Source organism: Patella vulgata, chromosome 2, assembly GCF_932274485.2.
Source record: "Patella vulgata chromosome 2, xgPatVulg1.2, whole genome shotgun sequence".
NCBI classification, from domain to species: Eukaryota; Metazoa; Mollusca; class Gastropoda; family Patellidae; genus Patella; species Patella vulgata.
The window spans coordinates 24,067,854-24,087,493 of NC_065880.2; the positions used below are offsets into that span (position 1 = coordinate 24,067,854).

The following is a 19,640-nucleotide window of genomic DNA, read 5'->3' on the forward strand; positions in this document are numbered from 1 at the left end:
TCAAACTATCCAGATTATTAGGAAGCTTTACGTTTTGAAGTTTTCTAACTCAAAATCGTTCATGACATGTCTACTGCGGTCAAATTGGCTGTTTCTGTGCTCATCGTCATTCTTCTTGGAACAGGAGTTTATGATTATCTTAAGTTATATGAAAATAACTCATGTGAAATGACATGGATGTATGAATATCCAGATTACAGGGTATAAAAAAAATATAGCTTGCAATGGGCATATTTATTATTAATATTATTATAATTATTAAGTATTGTTTAATGGTCGAGAGCGAGACATTAAGTAATATATTGTAACAACAAGAGGGCCATAGGCCCGAGTGTTTTTACAATATATTACGTAATGTCTTAAGCTCGAGACCATTAAACAACTTAATTAAGTACCAGTAGCTAGGGGATCAAGTGGCTAAGTGGGTAAGACGCTGGCTCACTAGCCTGGAGGTCGGGTGTTCGATCCCTGCATTGGCCGAGAAAGTTCATCCAGATTTTCCAGCGTGGTTCTCACTTGTCAGTGATGCAGGACGGAGGGCCTGACAAGAACAGCTGTCTAGTCGTTCGGATGGGACGAAAAACTGAGGTCCCGTGTACACATTGGCGTGCACGTAAAAGATCCCTTGACAGTTGGAATTCGATATAAGAGTAGGCCGTAGTGCCGCTGTCCGGGCAAAATTTCCCTCATAGCACACTGTATGGCGTATGCCCGTCTTCATTAGCCCAGTTTGGAGCAGAACAGTAGGAAGTTAAACCCCATTTCATTTCATTTCACCAGTAGCTAAGTCTCTAACTCAATATCATCCAAAACCTTCGACAATGAAAAACACAAATAATTTATCAATTTTAATCAACATTGGTGTTGTGATCTTACTGGGGAAAGATGGGCTTCTGATATCCAATATTTAAGACAAAATAAACATTTTACAATTGGTACACGCATCGTGTACCATAATGCGTTTCAGCGCAATTTGATACAAGCGACTCGGAAGAACGAGGTTAGACATATTCCACAAGTCATGTCAAACGGTGACCCCATATTCTTATCTGGAGAGGATGCGCAATAAATGCTATCGGTGTAGACTGGAATAACCATACGCTAGAGATTGCCATTCGATTGAGACTTCTGGCATATTTCGCCAAACATAACTGCTTTGAAATTAGAGTAAAAACGGAAACGATTGAATGTATATATAAATCAGTTTAATTACATTCATATTACATTATTATATACGTTGGGACCCATTTGTGTCAATTTGTAGGTCCCAAATATTAGGGATTTAGCTCCTTTAAAATGCAGGCACTCTGCACATGCTTTTACAGTGAAATAAGTCACAAGTCCAATATTTCACTAGTATAAATAATGTACATGTACGATTGGCAAGTTGCCCGTACAATTATTTGAAATAATGGTACGCCAATATCAAAGGGTGAACAAGACGAACATTGCAATATTTTAAAATGGTCGCTAAAATTAAAATAACATATTGTTACATATAGATCTATAGTCTAGTTAGTACCGTACATCTATATAGTCTAATGCTGTGTTATTTTTATACTTAAAATATAGATGTGTCACAGTGACTGCCTGTGCAGGAAGTAAATTCTAGAGTAACGCCCACTAGACTATACCCTAGCAAGTTTCCAAGATAAATGATAATGTTCACCCATGTTTTCAAATGCTTAATTTAAAGGCGTATTTCAAATGTTTCCAAACACAGTCAGTAGTTTTAGGAACCTCACCAATCAAATTTGTGTATGGTTTCCAATTGCATAATATCCATTGCACAAAATTTCCACAAATAAAAAAAAACGTCCCAGTGTTAGTTGTTATTTTATCATGTTCACCCCATGTGCCATCAGGGAAACATGATCTTCATAATGTACAATTTAGTAGATATCCTAGGTCTTACTTAGTTTCTGGCCCAGAAGACAAGGTTTCAATCAATCTGTTGATAAATAGTCGAATCTGTCATTCTACTCCACTACTGCTGATAAAGATATAAACTTGATATAGACTTGTCTACATTCTGAGATGCATGTGCACGATTTCTTAATTTCTTTTAATTTTTTTTTGTAGAAAATAAAACTAGGTAAAATTGTTGATGAAGCTTTTCCCAAGTATGGATTATATATATATGGAGAAGGGTAAGATAATTTTTATATATTGTAGCACTGAACAAATTTAATGGCTTGTTTTCTGTTGTGCGTAAGTGTAAGGTAAGATATTCCTTGAATCAAGATGTTCATTAGAACCATATCAACCTGAAACAGACTATCATTTGATTCAGGAATATATTGAGACATGTTCATTGATTTATACAAAATATTACTATAATGTATCTTCTACATTATTTTTCAGATCATATGCACAGAAAATAAGGTAATATATATTAGGCATACATGTATCTATAGTAAAACAACTAGAAAAATAAACATAGAGAGATAGAGAGAGAAAGGGGGTTTAACGTCCACTTGACACAAACAAGGTCATTTCGGGACTAACATATGGTTCAATTTTTATTTCAATAATTTGCATGCGCGTAGGTGTCTTTAGCAGTGGAAGGAAACAGGAGGACCCGGAGAAAACCCACGAGGTTGCACAGGCGACCCTACTCCTTGTCACGTACAACCAGGAAATCACAACCACGCCAGTTGACTCAATGACAGACCTTATGATACAAGGCGCATGTACTAACCATTCGGCCATCCAACCCCCCAAATAAACATAAAGTGCATGAGTAACCAAGCTAGTAACTATAAAGAACATATTTACATGTAGGGATAACCTTTTGTTTAGCATAAACAAAATTATTGCAACAAATAAGATAACTACCAGTACCTTAATCTAGGTTGAAGCTATGAAATTTTCAATACAATAGTTGCAATAAGGTATAATTTAATTCTGTCTTTATTGTAGCAAACTACGATTGGATGGTATACCTGTGCTATTTATACCAGGAAATGCTGGTAGTTATAGACAAGTGCGCTCTTTGGGTTCTGTATCTCTAAGAAAATCTGAAAATATCGGAAACAAGTTCCAGTTTAATTATTTTTCGGTTGATTTTAATGAGGTAATTTTTTAATTAGTTAATAGTAAATAAGGTAGACTCTTTGCTCAAAATGAAATACATTTACCAATAAATGAAAAATTACTATAATATCATTTTTAGAAATATAAAGATATATAGTACTTGAACTTCCAAAATAATAAATATGTGATATTGAGAAAGAATATGAATAACTGCCGTGTCCCATGTGCATACCTTCTTTATATATGGTACCTGATTTTGGAAATGTGAATATGCAAAAGGCTACTTGAACTTCCAAAATACCGGTAACCAATAGGTGGTATCTAGAAAGAATATATGTATATAACAGCTGCACTTGCAGGAGCAAAAACAAAATGACATATAGCTCAATATCCATATATACTTGAATATAGCTAAATCTTTTTTATTTACAGGAATTTTCAGGGTTATATGGAAATGTGTTAACTGATCAAGCAGGTAGGATTCCTGAAGTCATGAGATAATGAAATGGGGTTTTACTTTTCTGAACCAACCAAGCTAATGAAGACAGGCATATACCATGCAGTGTGCTATGAGAGAAAATTTGCTCAGACTCTTTTATCAAATTCCAACTGTGAAGAGTTCTTTAATGTGTACATCAACAAGTAAACATATTGAAATGGGCACTGTCTATCTGTTCTTTTGTCCTTTTGTCACTTTTTTTTTTTCAAGCATACATCAGGCACTACTCGGCAAGATATCTTTACAAAACTTTGTAGACACATCAACATATTCTAGTAGGTGTGCCTTTTGCTAATAAAAATTTCTCAGTTGAAATCTGACTTAAGTTTTGTACAAGGATGCTGATGTTGAATACTGAGTTATCTTGTTCTTGCTTTTAAATATTGTTTAGACATCTTAAGAGACATACCGGTAAAATCAAATATAAAAATGTCCACAAGTGAATGTAATTGTATTTGATTAAATCTAGGATTATTCTATTTTATTATACTTTTCTATTTATTTTTCAGAATATGTTGCCCATTGCATCAAAAAGATTTTAAGTTTATATAAATCATCATCATCACCCCCATCTTCTGTTGTTATTGTTGGCCATTCTATGGTAAGTTTATAAAGATCATCATCACCATCTTCTGTTGTTATTGTTTTAAAAAATGATATATTTGGCTGCGCTTTTTTTTTACTTATCATGCATCCTCGACTCGTAAATGCAACTCGTAACTTGGTGTAGGTGTTTATTTGGTCAGTGCCTTGATGAAGTTCAAGGAGGGCATTTTCTTTTTAGGGTAAGCAGAGATAAGCAATTCGATTAGTTGATGTTTTGGGACACGATAACTTTGGTTCTAATTAAGTGAGAATGATGAAACTTGGCGTATAGTTTCATCACATCAATACCTTGACTAAGTGTGATTATGAGAGCATTTTCGGCTCAGGATAAGCAATTTGATTGGTAGAGAGTGATGTATAGTTTCACTCACTACCAGGTACTTCAAAACCAGAGTTTAATAGTGAACATTTTATGCTTAGACTAAGCATAGATAATCAGTTTGATTAATGATACTTTTGAAAAAGATAAATGTGCAATTAATTAATATGTGTCATTTGCTTTTTGGGAGGATTTCGTCGGAACATCAGCCTCACTATTGGCTTGTAATTATTGTGTTATTATTTTAGGGAGGTGTAATTGCTAGAGCCTTATTTGCATTAAAAGATTTTGATGCTAGTTGCATTAATACTATTATAACCCAGGCAACTCCACATCAATCTCCAGGTAAATCATGATTATTATTATTAACATTATTGATCATTAGGTCTAACGCATGCGCTTTAGATCACAAGGTTTGTCATTAAAATCAAGTGACATGATTTCGATTCCCCACTTGTAATTGACAAGGAGTTGGTCCTCGTCTGTGTGTTTTCTCCGGATATCCTAGTTTCCCCTCACTGCTAAAGATCCCTACCTACGCTAAACCTAATTATTGAAATAAAATTAAACCTTTTGAGTTGAGTGGACATCAAACCCCATTACACGAGGGGATCGCTGAATGATCTAAAGGATGTGTGGTATATCAGTTGTCAGTCATCTAATCACATCATTCAATCAAATGTTTGTTTGTGAAAATAAAGGTAACAGGTACTCAGACCAGGAAATAACTAACACCTGATATTTTGAACTTTTTGCCAGACATGTGCTATAAATATCGATAAAAAAAAAACACTGATTAAAGACAGGTATATTCCAGAAAAAAAAAGACACCAGAAGGATTGATCCTTACAAAGGCTGGATAGGTGCATTAAATACTGAACAACTTAATCTAACTCAATTTATGGCCAGTTCAGGGTGACCGTTATTGACATAATTTTGTGGTCCGAAATATAGAAATTCCTGTATGAAATTTTAATGGCATTGTTTTTAGTCAATGGCTCAATATTCCAGACTAAAAGACATTATAGAATTTTAGTTCTACACATCAAAAAACAAACTGGGCCAAATATTATTAAAATCAATTAATCCATTACCTTTTATTAATTTCATAACGTTATCATTTACTGTCAGCTACTGAAGAATAACTTATTTCTGTCCATGAACATCAAGGTCAAGATTGCATATAACATAAGTTTTGGCTTATTGTTTGAAGAACACATTTCAGCTATTATTTTTGGCTGTTGGTCTTATTGGACTAATGAGGCTTTAAGCTAATATATTATGTTAATGTTTGTTGATGTTATCTTCTTGATTCGTATAGATATAATATCTATTTCAGTTTTACATATTGAAAAGTCTCTTCAGGATTTCTACAACCATGTAAATTACTATTGGCAAGAACATGCTTATACCACACTAGATCATGTAACAGTTGTAAGTTCTGGAGGGGGATATCGTGATATACTAGTTAGAAATGGACTGACATCACTTAAAGATGTAGGTATATTATTTAATTTGTAGGTTTAACTAAGCACTACTTTATCCATTTGAGAAGTAGTAAATACACTCTGTTAAATATGATGGGCAGTAAGGGCACTTGACTCTCGACTAAAACATTGGCATAGACCATAAAGAACCTTCAGGATTTTTTTTCAAGCTCTATTGCTGCTTGTAAGGGGTAGCACCTAGGGGTCTAATAAGGAAAGTTTTGCCTAGTTAGTCTGATGGAATGAAAATCAAGATTAACCTTGTGTACAGTGGAGAGGCCATTTTACTGTATCAGTTTTGCTACAGAATTTTTGTGCTATGTTGATGTTACCTTGCTACTGGTATCTTCAGCTGGGTAGACTAGTATGATTCAAAATGTAACAAATTGATGTAGATTTAGCTTAGTAACACGGCTGTACCATTTTTCTCCCTGCATTTACAATTATTGTTTAGTACCATTTTCCTCCCTGCTTTTACAATTATTGTTTAGTAAAAGCTGATTGTCCTATTTTGTAAGATCTATATTTGATATTTGGTATAGTGAATGGTACATGTAATTCTTTGAGATTGTGTATACTGGTACATGTAATGTCAGAATTAGAGAAAAGTTTGGAGTAAAGTTGATTATTTATTTTGATTGCAGATTGTAAGACCTGATCGACATATTTCGACATGTGTAAGTTTTAATTTGATTTATTGTCTGGGAGTAGAAGAAACTCTTAACATTCTTGTTGAACCTAATAATATTTCGAACTATTTGTTTTTTGCACCTTGAATATTGTTCAAATGTAGAGTTATCAGATATGTTATTTTAGATGAGGACCCATGGTGGCCCAACAAGCATAGTGCTGGCTCACAAACCAGGAGATCCCAGGTTCAATCACTGTCCAGCATAGATTCGCCTTGTAAGTTATGCAGGATGTAACGATGGGCAAGGAAATTGCCCTTTAATTCAAATGGGTAAAACCCACAAGGTCCCATGCAAACCATTGCCAGCATGTTAAAAATCAAAAGAAGGGTAGGTCGTAGTCTCCCCCATAGCTTTGTTGTAGCATATGCATGTCTTCATTAGCTTTATTGGTTCATTTTCATTTTTAGACAATGTCTATACCAAGGGCCTTTGTATCAACAGACCATCTATGTGCTGTATGGTAAGTACATGCATTACTATAACTTCATAGTAAATTGTATTGAAAATTTAAAGTTAGAGAAATTATTTTATGAAGTTCGTATCAAAATACCTTGCTAACAAAAATCTGTTACATTAATAATTGTAATGATACTCATATTTTTTCTTCATGGTAGTTTTTATTATTTTTGTAGGTGTAGACAAGTGGTTCTCGTAACAACCAGATCTTTGTTTGATATTGTTGATCCCAAAACAAAACAGGTATAACTTATGTTTTTAGAGAGTTTCATCAGTTGACTTTAGTGGTAATATTGAATATGTTTGAATTGATGTTAGGATATCATGTGGGCAGAAGAGATAACCCCAAAATTAAGAGATTTTATTGCCTTTTAAGCTTTAGAACTGGATAATCCTAATGATGGGGCCTAGTTGCAAGCAAATACCAATGCAGTCAACGAGTGTTTAATATTTTATTAAAACGACTAGACATGTTTTTGCCTTGCCAGAACCTCCTCCTAACCTACCCCACTGATAAGGGGAAACCAGGCTGGAAAATCTGAGGAAATTTCATGGCCAACAAACCGGAGACCCATAACGCCACTAATATTAAATGGACATTAATTCAATATGTATATTTTTTTTATTTATATATTTATTTTATTCTCTAATTGGGTTAGATACATATGATAATTTCATTGACATTGTAATGTTTACACAGATAATAACTGATCCTGACAGAAGAATGGCTGTGTTTAAACATCATTACATAACTAATTCTGGTACACCATTTACACCTGAACTATCCAGGGAGATAACTCTTGATGCTACTATTCCATGGGAAGAGAAAATTGATACTTTCTGGCAATTTGAACAACCTCAGGTAATTGCTTTTATAAATAATTGTATATTTTGCGTAATAGTGTTATTATGATATTATGAATGCCAAGAAATTACTAACATATAAAGCAAGAATGTATTTGGTCACCCGAATATAGGACATGAAATGAAATAAAATGGGCTCTATAGCTTTTAATGTCCTACTTTTCTGCGAAAGAGAGAGAAATGGGGTTGTTTAACGTACACTTTACACAAACTGGGTCATTTTGGGACTAACATATAGTCAAATTCTATTTCAATAATTCACTTGCATGTAGGGGTCTTTAGCAGTGGGAGGAAACTGGAGGACTCAGAGAAACCCACAAGGTTGGACAGGCGAGTCTACTACTAGCGGGAAATTGAAACCATGCCACTTGACACGCGCATGTTAAACCACCAGACCACACCCCTTACTTTTCTGCACCAACCAGGCTAATGTAGAGGGTACACATCATGTAGTGTAGAGGGTACACATCATGTAGTGTTTAGTATTTCTAATTCCAACTGTAAAGGGTTTTTTTTATGTGCACTTCAATGTGTACACAGAACCTCAGAGTTTCACCAAATCGTTCAGATCTTATTTAATTTTTTAGCATATATTGATATTTTCTTTTAGGTTGTGTCTTCCAAATATCTAGCCATTCCTTTAGTTGAAGATGATGAAAATAGTTTGTTAGTTATGGCTAATCTGGTAAATTTGTTTCTCAATAATTAAAATTTAATGAATTAAATCTAAAAATAAGTTAATAGATATAATGAATAGTACAGTAGAAGTTAAATTAAATAGAATGAGGAACAAATAATCTAACTAATTTCAAGGTTGAATTATTTTTTTTAGAAAAATTGTTTAATGGGTTTTATTATATATTTTATAGACTTATGATGATTGGATATGTGTTTGTACTATAGCTAAAGGTCAGGATCGTTGGTATGTGAAATTTTTTATAGATATATGAGATGAGTTTTAAAAAGGTCAAATATAATCTTTTTATTGAAGTGTTAAATTAGTATGAAGATGGAATAATTGTTATGAAATAAGGGTTACATCAACTTCTGTTGCATAAATTTAATGTTGAAGAAAAGATTTAAAATTGTAAAATGTTTAATCGTTTTCAGTAAAACTTGCACCAGTTTATCAGATAAAGTCCGTCTTCTACCATCTACACATCCTAACAAAAAGGTATTTCAACATTTTTACCCCTTTTAATATGACAATGTTTGTGTAGCAGGATAACAAATTATATCTATGACATCGAATTTGTGTGATGTAAATGCACTAAACATTGCTTCCTCTATAATTGTTGTTCATTTAAATGTTTCAGATATTGAGAACTTTGATGGAAGATTTGGGTGAAAAAAGTTCACATGTTGTCATAGTATTAAAGCCAGTTAAACATAGAGTAAGCTACATGTAGATATTTAAATAATAATGATGAGCTATTGGCATGAATATCAGGAAATTGACTGAACTTCCCCAAATGCCCCTTTTTATACGGCCACATGGAAATGTGGACATATATTGCCGTTGCCCCTGTCCATCCATCTAGTCTGTCCATCTAGTCTGAACGCCAAAAGTTATCATCCGATTGTTTTAAAATTGATATATGTTGTTTACATTAGTAAGATGAAGAGACCTATTTAATTTAAATAATTTCCGTTGATTACTTCTAGAGTTATGTCCCTTGTTTCACTTTGTTGCACGTTGTGAATGCTCTAACAACAGAAGATATCTGCCGATCTGTATGAAATTATTTGCATCATTTAAATTAGTAGAAAGAAGAATCATTGAATTTCAGCAATATCTGTTAATTACATTTAGAGTTATGGCCCTTGTTTCACTTTGTTGAATCTTGTGAACGCTCAAACGCCAAAAGTTATTGTCCGATCTATGTGAAATTTATATGCATTATTTAGATTAGTGAAATGAAGACGCCTATTGAATTTCAGCAATTTCTGTGTATTACGTCTAGAGTTATGGCCCTTGTTTCACTTTGTTAAACCTTGTCAATGCTCGACAGACAAATGTTATCATCTGATCTGTATGAAGTTTATATGCATCATTAGATCAGTGAAATTTCGGTCAATTACTTCTAGATTTATGGCTCTTGTTTTACTTTGTGAACCTTGTAAACATTTGAATGACAAAAGTTATCATATGATCTGTATGAAATTTATATGCATTATTTAAATTAGTAAAGCAAAAAAGCCTGTCAAATTTCAAGAATTTCTGTAAATTACTTCCTGAGTTAAGGTCCTTGTTTCAGTTTGTAGAACCTTGTGAACTCTCAAACGACAAAAATTATAATCTGATCTGTATGAAATTGTCTTGTAAATGCCCTAAATTACCTACAAAAGAATAAATATGCAACAACCCTTTACGACCACTCTGACAATTTAGCTGCTGTGGACATATGTTTCGTTGCCTGACAACCTATCTTTTTGTTTGCCATTATCATCTTTTTTAGGCATGAGAGATGGGCTGTGCCAAAATTTCAGGTTTACATTTGTACAAATATCTTGCATACCATAAGATTTTTGCACACTAACAATTCTAGAAGGGAAATGTATTTTCAATTATTCAAATTTAGATACTCAATGCATCATTTGCATTTTTGCTAAAATATCAAATTTCTCATGGCTTAATCCAAGCTAAATATGTATTCAGATTGATTATTAAACATATAATTAAAGATACATTATGTAAGGTTTAGATAAGAGTTCACCTTTCTTGCTTTAATAGTTCAAATGCAAAATGAATATATTGAAAATATTGATAGAGAGAGAGAAATGGGGTTTAACGTCCACTCGACACAAACTAGGTCATTTCGGGACTAACATATGGTTTAATTTTATTTCCATAATTCGCTTGCGCTTAGGGGTCTTTAGCAGTGGGAGGAAACCGGAGGACCCGGAGAAAACCCACGAGGTTGGACACGGGGACCCTACTCCTTGTCACGTACAACCGGGGATTCGAAACCACGCCAGTCGACTCAATGACAGACTTTATGATACAGCGCGCGCATGCTAACCATTCAGCCATCCACCCCCCTGAAAATATTGGACTGATATTCGTAATTAGAGATTAAACTTTAACAATATTGTAGTTTGCAATGGATTCCTATAGTGCTATATGACGCATCGAGTCTTGAAGATCTTAGAAATACTGAATCGTTGGAGAATTTTTGTTTGAATAAAAATTAAAGATAACAATTTGTTAATTTATCACAAAGAAATGTTTGCTCCTAATTCATAATTCACATATTTTATTTGAAAATTAAAATGAATGTTTTGGCGTTTGGCTAGTTGAAAATAAGTATGACCGTATTGGTTCATATATTTATCTATATTGCAGGTATCTATAACGGTAGAATTATATAACAGTATGCAGCGACATCTAATATTTACATTACCAGGAATCTATGATACCATAATATCATATCCTATAGCTGTAATGGATGCTTCGGCCATGTTACATGTTAATAATAAAACAGTCTTCTACAGTCTACATCTATCTGGCATGGATAGTCCATTAAAAGCATATACTGCTCTAGTCAATCCGAGGCGCTGTCAGAAAAAGGAAAAAGGTATAATAGATCATTTATTTTATGTTTTTAAAAGTTTTTTGTAATATATAGATACTTATTAATAAATAAGTGTTTAGATATTATATGGTCATTTAAGTTATAATAATATTAGTAGTATTGAATGGATGTCCTTTAAAGATATTTGCATAGTTCTTACTCCAGTATCCTCATGTTAAATCATTGTTAACCTGACACCAATGCATGGAAATAAGCTGTCTGTCACAAACATTGTCAGACACAATCCCTCTGGTGTCCTGTCATTTTGTTTTGGGGGTGGGGGGTGGATAGGCGAATGGTTAGCATGTACACGCTGCATCATAAGGCCTGTCATTGAGTCAACTGGCGTGGTTTCGAATCCCTGGTTGTACGTGACAAGGAGTAGGGTCGCCTGTCCAACCTCGTGGGTTTTCTCCGGGTCCTCCGGTTTCCTCCCACTGCTAAAGACCCCTACGTGCAAGTGAATTATTGAGTAGATGTTAAACCCCATTTCTCTCTCTCTGTCATTTTCTGCAGCACAGGTTTGTCATTTTTCTGTGTTTTTATTAATATATTTAATATATATTTTTCAAAAAAATTCTAAATGTTAGGTACTAATAAAGTTGCTCCAAAAATTCTAAATATTAGGTACTATTAAAGTCTCTACATCCTCCCAACAAACTATATATGTTTGTCAGTACTTCTACCAATATAATGTTTTCCAAAAACTGGAGGAACTAATGACTTTTTCAGCCTAAAAGATATTTTTTAATGGAAGAGCTATGTTAGATTGACAGCAATTTAAATAAGCTATAATATTGTTTATATTTGTAGAAGAAGAAGGAAATGTGTTGAGTTTAAATATTCCATGGTCAAATGAAACAGTATATACATATAGCAGGTATTGAGTTACATTATTGTAGAAATCAGCATTCCTGAAGAAGATATCGAATATAAGCTAAACTACTAATCAATTATCACATTTCAATTCAAGATTAAAGTCACCAATCCAGTTCATTGGTTTTTTTAGACAATATCCAATATTCCACAGCTAAATTATACCCAAATTGATTATTTAACATCTATTTAAAAAGCAAAATATTATGGTAGATAATCTCCCAGCTTGGATTCAATCATTTTGGATGTACATTGTTGTTGCCCTTGTCCGTCCAATTACATTTTGTTTGTGGACACAATTTTTATCAGATTTTGACAAAACTTAAGATATAGGTTGATATCCCAAAGACCTTGGTTCTGTTTAATATTGGCATGTATCGGACCATAACTTCATGGATTAGAGTCCCGAATTGTACAAAAAATCATACATTTAGCTTCTTGACCCTCTAGAGTTCACAATTTTTATCTGATTTTAAAGACCATTCAAATGTATCACTGTTACGCCCTAAAGACGTTTGAGTTCGAATTTCATGAAAATCGGACCAAAATTGCACAACAAAATGGCCGCACCTTGTGCCTTGTGCACAAATATTGTAAAAGTATGTAATACCAAGGTTGTGGACCATCTAGAAGTCACAATTTTTGTCCGATTTTGATAAAACTTAAAATGTATGTTTATATCCCAAAGATCTCGGTTCCTTTCGATACTTGTTGAATACATACAAGTGATTCAAAATCCTGCAATGACGATCAGCTGCTTAAGAACAAAACCTAACACACTTATAATAAGCAATAGAAATGTAGGAATGCAAGTTATATTCCTAATGTTGAATACAATTAGATTATGTTTTATTTTACACAGATCACCATTCTATAATACAATTAATGTTTATTACTGAACAATGTTTTGACTAGGCTTCTGAATTACTATCAAAACATCGCTCAGTGTATTCCATAGAACTGTGTACGAATTTCAATTACTAAATGCCATTGAAACAATCTATGTTTTATTATTTTCTATTCTATCAGTTATAATAAAAGAAGTGAATTAGATGTCAAATTACAGAGTGGTAGACCAAATGATTTTGATGGTGGGGCTGTTCATTTAGAGTTGTATCTAAATCCATCTTGTTCTTATCAACTTAAACTTAAATTATCCACTGTTGATACTTTAGGACAGGTATGTTAAATACAGTTCTTGTTTTACCGTTCGAAAATGTAATTACTTGTATGCTATGAACCAATATTTTTTTTGCTAGTTATTGTTATTTAATATAAGAGATAAGAGTGGCTATTAAGACCAGGAGCGGTATTTATAAAAATTCTAAGAGTTGGAACCAACTCTTAACTGTCAAAAATTACTCCTAACTTTGTAGATTTTCCTAAGACCTATTTATAAAACATTTTACTTTAAGAATTACTCCTAACTATGACACATATTTAGGAGTCCTCCTGTAGCACTCCTAACTTGTTAAAAGTACTCTTATCTTGGTTAACATGGCCGTCCGTGTACGCCGCCTAAGAGAGTTTAAAACAAGAAGAGATTTCTTAGTGGAGTACAACAATGACGAGTTGATAAGGAGATATCGAATGGACATGGGTGGGATTCTTTTTGTGACAGATTTAGTTCGGCATCTACTTACAAGTCCTACTAAACGAAATTTCTCAATCGACGCTGAGATGAAGATCGCCATTACGCTTCGTTTCCTAGCTACTGGTAAAATGCAACTGTGTAGTGGTGACGATTTCGGCGTCAGTCAACCTACAGTGAGTAGAGTGATTGCATGACATCAACACTGAGCTATAAATAACTTCAGGGAATCCCCGGATTTCCCATGGTTACATCGCTAAGAGTTTGGTTAGGACCCAAGTCTTACATTTAGTTAAAAGTAACTCTAAGACCCTTTATAAATATTTCTAAAGAGTAACTTTTAACTAAATGTTGTTTTAGAAAGTCTTAGAGTAAAAGTTATGAAAACTCTAAGAATTTTTATAAATACGGCCCCTGGTTTTACCGGGTATCAGTGACTAGTTTCGTTCGTATTGAACTCTTCAGACTGATTGGACTCACATGGAAGGCTTTTATTTATACAATTCCTAAACAGTGATCAAATTGGCGAGGTTATCAAATACTCTTCGTCATCATCTTCAGATCTTAGATTCAAGTAGGCGGAGACATGAATATCTTTATTTCTTGGTGACCTTACCACTTATATTAGAACAGTACTTATGAAACACTCATCAGAAACCTGTGAATACCAATGTTTACATTTGATTTGCCTGTATTGTATTAGTGTTCAAACAGTTCAATAAATTAAACTTTGTTGGAGTGTCTGGAGTTACTCCATGAATCCTTTTAACCTAAGGATGATCCCTGTTGTTTTTTTGTGAATGCCACACCCATTTTGTAAAGGATCATCTTGGAACTTGGTATATGTATTCCTTATAGGTAACTATTGATTTTGGTGCATGTCCCGACTCCCAGGGCCAGAGCCACGCCTAATTTTTGTGTTTATCGTATACTGTCCTCAATTCTAAATGGATCATCTTGAAACTTGGCATATGTATTCCATATAGCCTAAAGCAACTATTGATTTTAGCGCGTGCCCCGACCCAGGGCAGAGCCATGCCCAATTTTCGTGAAGGCCAAAATTCTGAATGGATTATTTTGAAACTTGGTATATTTATTCCTTATACACTAAGGAGAACAGACAACTATTTATTTTGGTTCATGATCCCCCCCCCCTTTCGGCAGTGTCACACCCACTTTTTTTTAAATATTTTGTCTGTAAAATAATCCACAGGTTGCAATTATTAACAGATTTGGATCCAGTTCAGTATGATCCATCATAGCATCGTATCTATTTATATGGTCCATGTCCAAAATTTTTGTGGGTTTTTTTTTGTCTACAGGCTGGAATTCTGAATGGAATATCTTGGAACTTGGCATATTTATTCCTTATACCGTAAGGATAGCAATTATTTATTTTGGTGCATGTCCCAACTCCCAGGGGCGTGGTACCACACCCACTTTTTCGTTAATTTTTTGTATGTAAATACTCTACAGGTTGCAATTATTAACAGATTTTGTTCAAATTCAATAACTGGGTGGTACCTATTTATATTGTTCCATATCCAACCCCCATGGAACTTCACATATTTATTCCTTATACTGCAAAGACAGCAACTGTGTATTTTAATGCATGCCCCAACACCTTGAACCAGTGTCACACCCACTTTTTGGTTAATATTTAGTCTATAAATTTGGCAAAACAAACCCAACACCTAGCCATCTTTGCCTCTTATCATATTACAGTCATTGCAGCCATTTCATATTTCATGCTCTTCATTTTAAAAAGTACCATATCAATGAAAACAGGAATGTGGATGGTAGTGATGCTCTTTGAACTATTATAACAAGAGCAGCCAGCTCTTTATCTGAATCTTACATAATGCATCTCTAATTATATAATATACATGATAATAATATCCATTTTGAAAAGCTGTGGAGGATTATATTTCTTTACTGACAAAATCAATCTACCAGTTGCACCAGTCATGATTTCTTCCTTTTTTTTAGATAGATAAAAATAAATCATTAAAAATATGAATACAATTAATGAGTATTTTATAACATACATAATTATTATACATACTTATTATACATAATCATTAATTAATACAACATTTATTTTATTAATTGTGGAGGATGTTATTTCTTCGTACCATTTGCACCAAAAAATATGAATCATTAGAAATTTTAATACAAATTAATAATAGTAATACCATTATATTAATATAAGATCATGACATCAATACGATATCAAACGTTATTAAGATTATACATTCACTACGTATTATTCCCTAATTCATACTAGGTTTACTGAATTGTGATAGCGCTACTGTCTTAAGTATTTTAGTAGATTTAATTAAAGGGACATTGTTGAAATTGGTGCCTTTGACATATCTCACTATTGGATTTAGGCTCTGTAGTAGAGAGCAACGAATCTTATAATATATATCTATGGTATGTAAATTTGGTTTCAAAATAATACCTCTTCCAAATAAATATTGCTGTAAAGGCCTAATCAAAGCTATTAGTGTAAAATTGACTACTAAAGTAGAATACATATACACAGCAGTCATATTTTAATTTTACTATTCAAGTATTTGTTTCAATGAAAATGATCCATTTTTGGAACATTTCTGATGCATTTAAAATTTCTAGAAACTGTAAATGTTTCAAATTGAAGTATTTTTCTTTATCAGATTGTTTTTTGGGGTTTTTTTAATATTAGTTTCAAGGCTATTTGAACTGATTGTTTGGTATTCGTTATTCAATACTAATTGACACTGATAGAATAGGATCTCTGTTTTTTCCCCACTATAAATTATTTGCTACTATTATTAATGTTAGCAGTAAATATTTCGTAGCTGACAAAAAATAGTCCATTAGTTTCAATTGACATCAAATAATGAATACCAAAAGGTAAGTTTGAATATGCTTGAAAAACTCTTTGAATTTGAATATTCAAGTATTTGTTTGAGTATAAGTTCATGATCTATAAAAAAAAGAATTAAAATTTAACAAGAAAGCCTGGAATCCAACACATAATTTTCTTCAAGTCTGGGACCATTACACTTACCTTTATTTCATGTTGCCAGCAAATAATGTTAATTCACCACATTTGCCAGGGTCCAAAAAATGGTCACTTTTAGAAGTGCACATTGTAAAATGATTAAATGCTATATTTATTGAATGCAATAAAGGTTGTTAGTCTGCCCTAATATAGGCCTACTATTTTTTATTCACAGAATTATCCCCGAGGTAAATTTTATGTAATTTATCTTTTTTGGCATTCACAAGCTTGTGCATTTTTTTGTGAAGTGCTGAGTTCATCTTTCTGTAAAGTGGTCCTCCTTCACTGGCTTGTTTGTCAGATGACAGTTTTTCGTCTGTATAAGTATCACAGACTGGTTTCATCCAGTTACCACTTCTGTTAGTATCTAAAGAGTTCTGCAAACCATTTATATTTTGATGTACTTTTATTTTGTTCCTCTTATTTCTCTTTGCCAAGTTTTCTCTAAATATTTTATCCTTTTCTTCAAGAATAGACATTGTTGTAAAGGCTGATCCAGAACTAATCTTCATTGGTAGATCCACCGATCCATCTAAACTTGAACTCTCTTCCTGTTGTACATTTTCTCTCATGGTTGTGACTATGTTGTTGTTAGGCTTGTATCTAGCGGCTATACGGCAGTCGTCAACAGTCAGACAATTCAGAAGACCGTTTGATACCGATCTAATAGATACCATTGGCTTATCTTTATGATAAAAAATTCGCAATCTGTTTGATTTGGACAATTTTTCCTCGCTTGAACCTACTTCTGTTTGAGTGCTGTTGTTGTCGTTATATATACTGAAGCTTTCCTCTCTTAGAACACTATCTGTGTCAACATCCCCACTTTTACCATCAGCGAATTCAGTTGCTGATGTTGTTGGTTTGGATATTTCAATTCTAGGAATAGCTCCACGTTCACTATTATAATGTATAGAAATATTGTTCAAACGTTCTACGATACTTTGTGGTTCATTGTATTTCTCAAGTTTTAGTTTTCTGTCAAGTGGTGGTGCGGACTTTACTCTCTGAGTTCTAACTTCACTGAAATCTCTCTCGAATGGAGCACTGTGATGACATTGTCTAAACAATGGCCGCCTTGCTGATTTAGGCTTTTTGTTATATATTTTATTCACCTCTGTCCTCCATGAATCAATATCCTTAGCTTTTATCGGATTGAGATGGTGTCCTTTGTTTCCAGGGACATCTGCCAAATAGCTGTTTTTGGACAATTTGTCCAATTCAAACCAGTTGTGTAGTTTGGTATGGTGGGCTAAGATTTCTTCATTCATTATCAATGTGATTCTGGTACCATGGTGACCATGTAATGGTTTGTCTTATCCTTCCTGAAAATTAAACGTCACGGAATTAATATTATCTATTTAAAGTCTGCCCTTATTGAAACAAATGAAATATATCTATCTCTCTGTTATGAACGTACTTACGACTGTCTGTCTATTTGGTATGTGAAGTAATAGTATAGAAATAGGGGTTATAATAAGATTAAGAGGATCAGTGGATTATCTCATACATACAGTATATATAATATATACCATAAAAGCAATAACACACACTTTAGTAGATTAGACCACTAAATTGATCAAAGTATTTCATTAATTTCCCTAATCTGTCTTTCAGCTATTGTCCTGAATTGACTGACTGAATTTCGAGGCATTATTTGATTTTCAAAGTATGGACCTTTTTTTATAAGAAAACAAAAATTCATGAGGTCGAATTTATTGCTTAGATATAAGATGTGCCACAAATAGCCTCTCACTCATATATATTATGTTTCAATTAGTGAATTGGATGTTTTTATATCTATAAGATGACAGCAGCTGATGATTATTTGCACTCAAATGACTCCCAGAAAGATTGGTAGAAATCAAAACTTTCTTGTTTTTCTTAATCACCAACATAAGCTAACAAATTATTTAGAATTTAGTATTAAAATAGTTATACTGTTGAGTGGGTTGCATTCATTATTTATGTGTCCTAATAATAAAAATACAGTTTCATTTTTTTTGTATACACAACTACAAGTCAATAGACTATAGGATTGTCAATTTAAAAAATAATGTTAAGTGTTTCTTTTATATGTAGATAATAAAAATCAAATCTTCCTCCTGTGAAAAATGTTGTTAGTTTATTGTGTGTATGAGATTAATAATACAGGATTAACCTATATTAATATACAACAATAGATTCTAATATAATACCCTTAAACTAAGATTATTAATAATATAGATATTGATAACCTTTCCTGTGATCTTGTAGTAATTACCGTAAGTAACACATAAACCCTGAAGCTTTAATCTATTGACAGTATATTATGTTATTTTGGTTTAACATACTTCTTGTATTTAAAGGATTTGAAGTGCTTAAAGCCACTGAGCATTATTTACATTATTGGACAATTATCTAAATTATTATCACTTTATCAACACTTAAAATGCACCCAGATTAATTATTTAACATTAGATAATCTTCCAGCTTGGATTAAATCAGATTAAAAAGAGACTCATCAAAAAAATCTATCCATCATTTATAATAGGTCTCACATCTCACTGACTTGGTTACATCATCTGCAGAGGATGTAAAATGTGGCAAA

The 19,640-nt window shown here is 33.0% G+C and overlaps 2 protein-coding genes across 2 annotated transcripts in view; one reads left to right on the forward strand and one right to left on the reverse strand.

Moving 5' to 3' along the window:
• Nucleotides 1–19,640, forward strand: part of LOC126810531 (GPI inositol-deacylase) — a 27,655-nt gene continuing 8,015 nt past the window's right edge. Inside the window, exons 1-19 of the mRNA XM_050535644.2 lie at nucleotides 1–201; nucleotides 2,083–2,150; nucleotides 2,365–2,385; nucleotides 2,923–3,076; nucleotides 3,469–3,511; nucleotides 4,045–4,136; nucleotides 4,709–4,805; nucleotides 5,800–5,957; nucleotides 6,592–6,624; nucleotides 7,047–7,099; nucleotides 7,272–7,338; nucleotides 7,796–7,957; nucleotides 8,570–8,644; nucleotides 8,829–8,881; nucleotides 9,070–9,133; nucleotides 9,276–9,353; nucleotides 11,306–11,537; nucleotides 12,348–12,414; nucleotides 13,440–13,590. Of these exons, the coding sequence (XP_050391601.2) occupies nucleotides 67–201; nucleotides 2,083–2,150; nucleotides 2,365–2,385; nucleotides 2,923–3,076; nucleotides 3,469–3,511; nucleotides 4,045–4,136; nucleotides 4,709–4,805; nucleotides 5,800–5,957; nucleotides 6,592–6,624; nucleotides 7,047–7,099; nucleotides 7,272–7,338; nucleotides 7,796–7,957; nucleotides 8,570–8,644; nucleotides 8,829–8,881; nucleotides 9,070–9,133; nucleotides 9,276–9,353; nucleotides 11,306–11,537; nucleotides 12,348–12,414; nucleotides 13,440–13,590 (1,803 nt within the window). The 5' untranslated portion in view covers nucleotides 1–66. The remainder of the gene's footprint in view (nucleotides 202–2,082; nucleotides 2,151–2,364; nucleotides 2,386–2,922; nucleotides 3,077–3,468; nucleotides 3,512–4,044; nucleotides 4,137–4,708; nucleotides 4,806–5,799; nucleotides 5,958–6,591; nucleotides 6,625–7,046; nucleotides 7,100–7,271; nucleotides 7,339–7,795; nucleotides 7,958–8,569; nucleotides 8,645–8,828; nucleotides 8,882–9,069; nucleotides 9,134–9,275; nucleotides 9,354–11,305; nucleotides 11,538–12,347; nucleotides 12,415–13,439; nucleotides 13,591–19,640) is intronic.
• Nucleotides 16,314–18,329, reverse strand: LOC130010772 (uncharacterized). The gene has a single exon (XM_056098787.1). It carries the CDS (start codon nucleotides 18,319–18,321, stop codon nucleotides 17,209–17,211), a length of 1,113 nt encoding a protein of 370 aa, XP_055954762.1. The 5' UTR covers nucleotides 18,322–18,329; the 3' UTR covers nucleotides 16,314–17,208.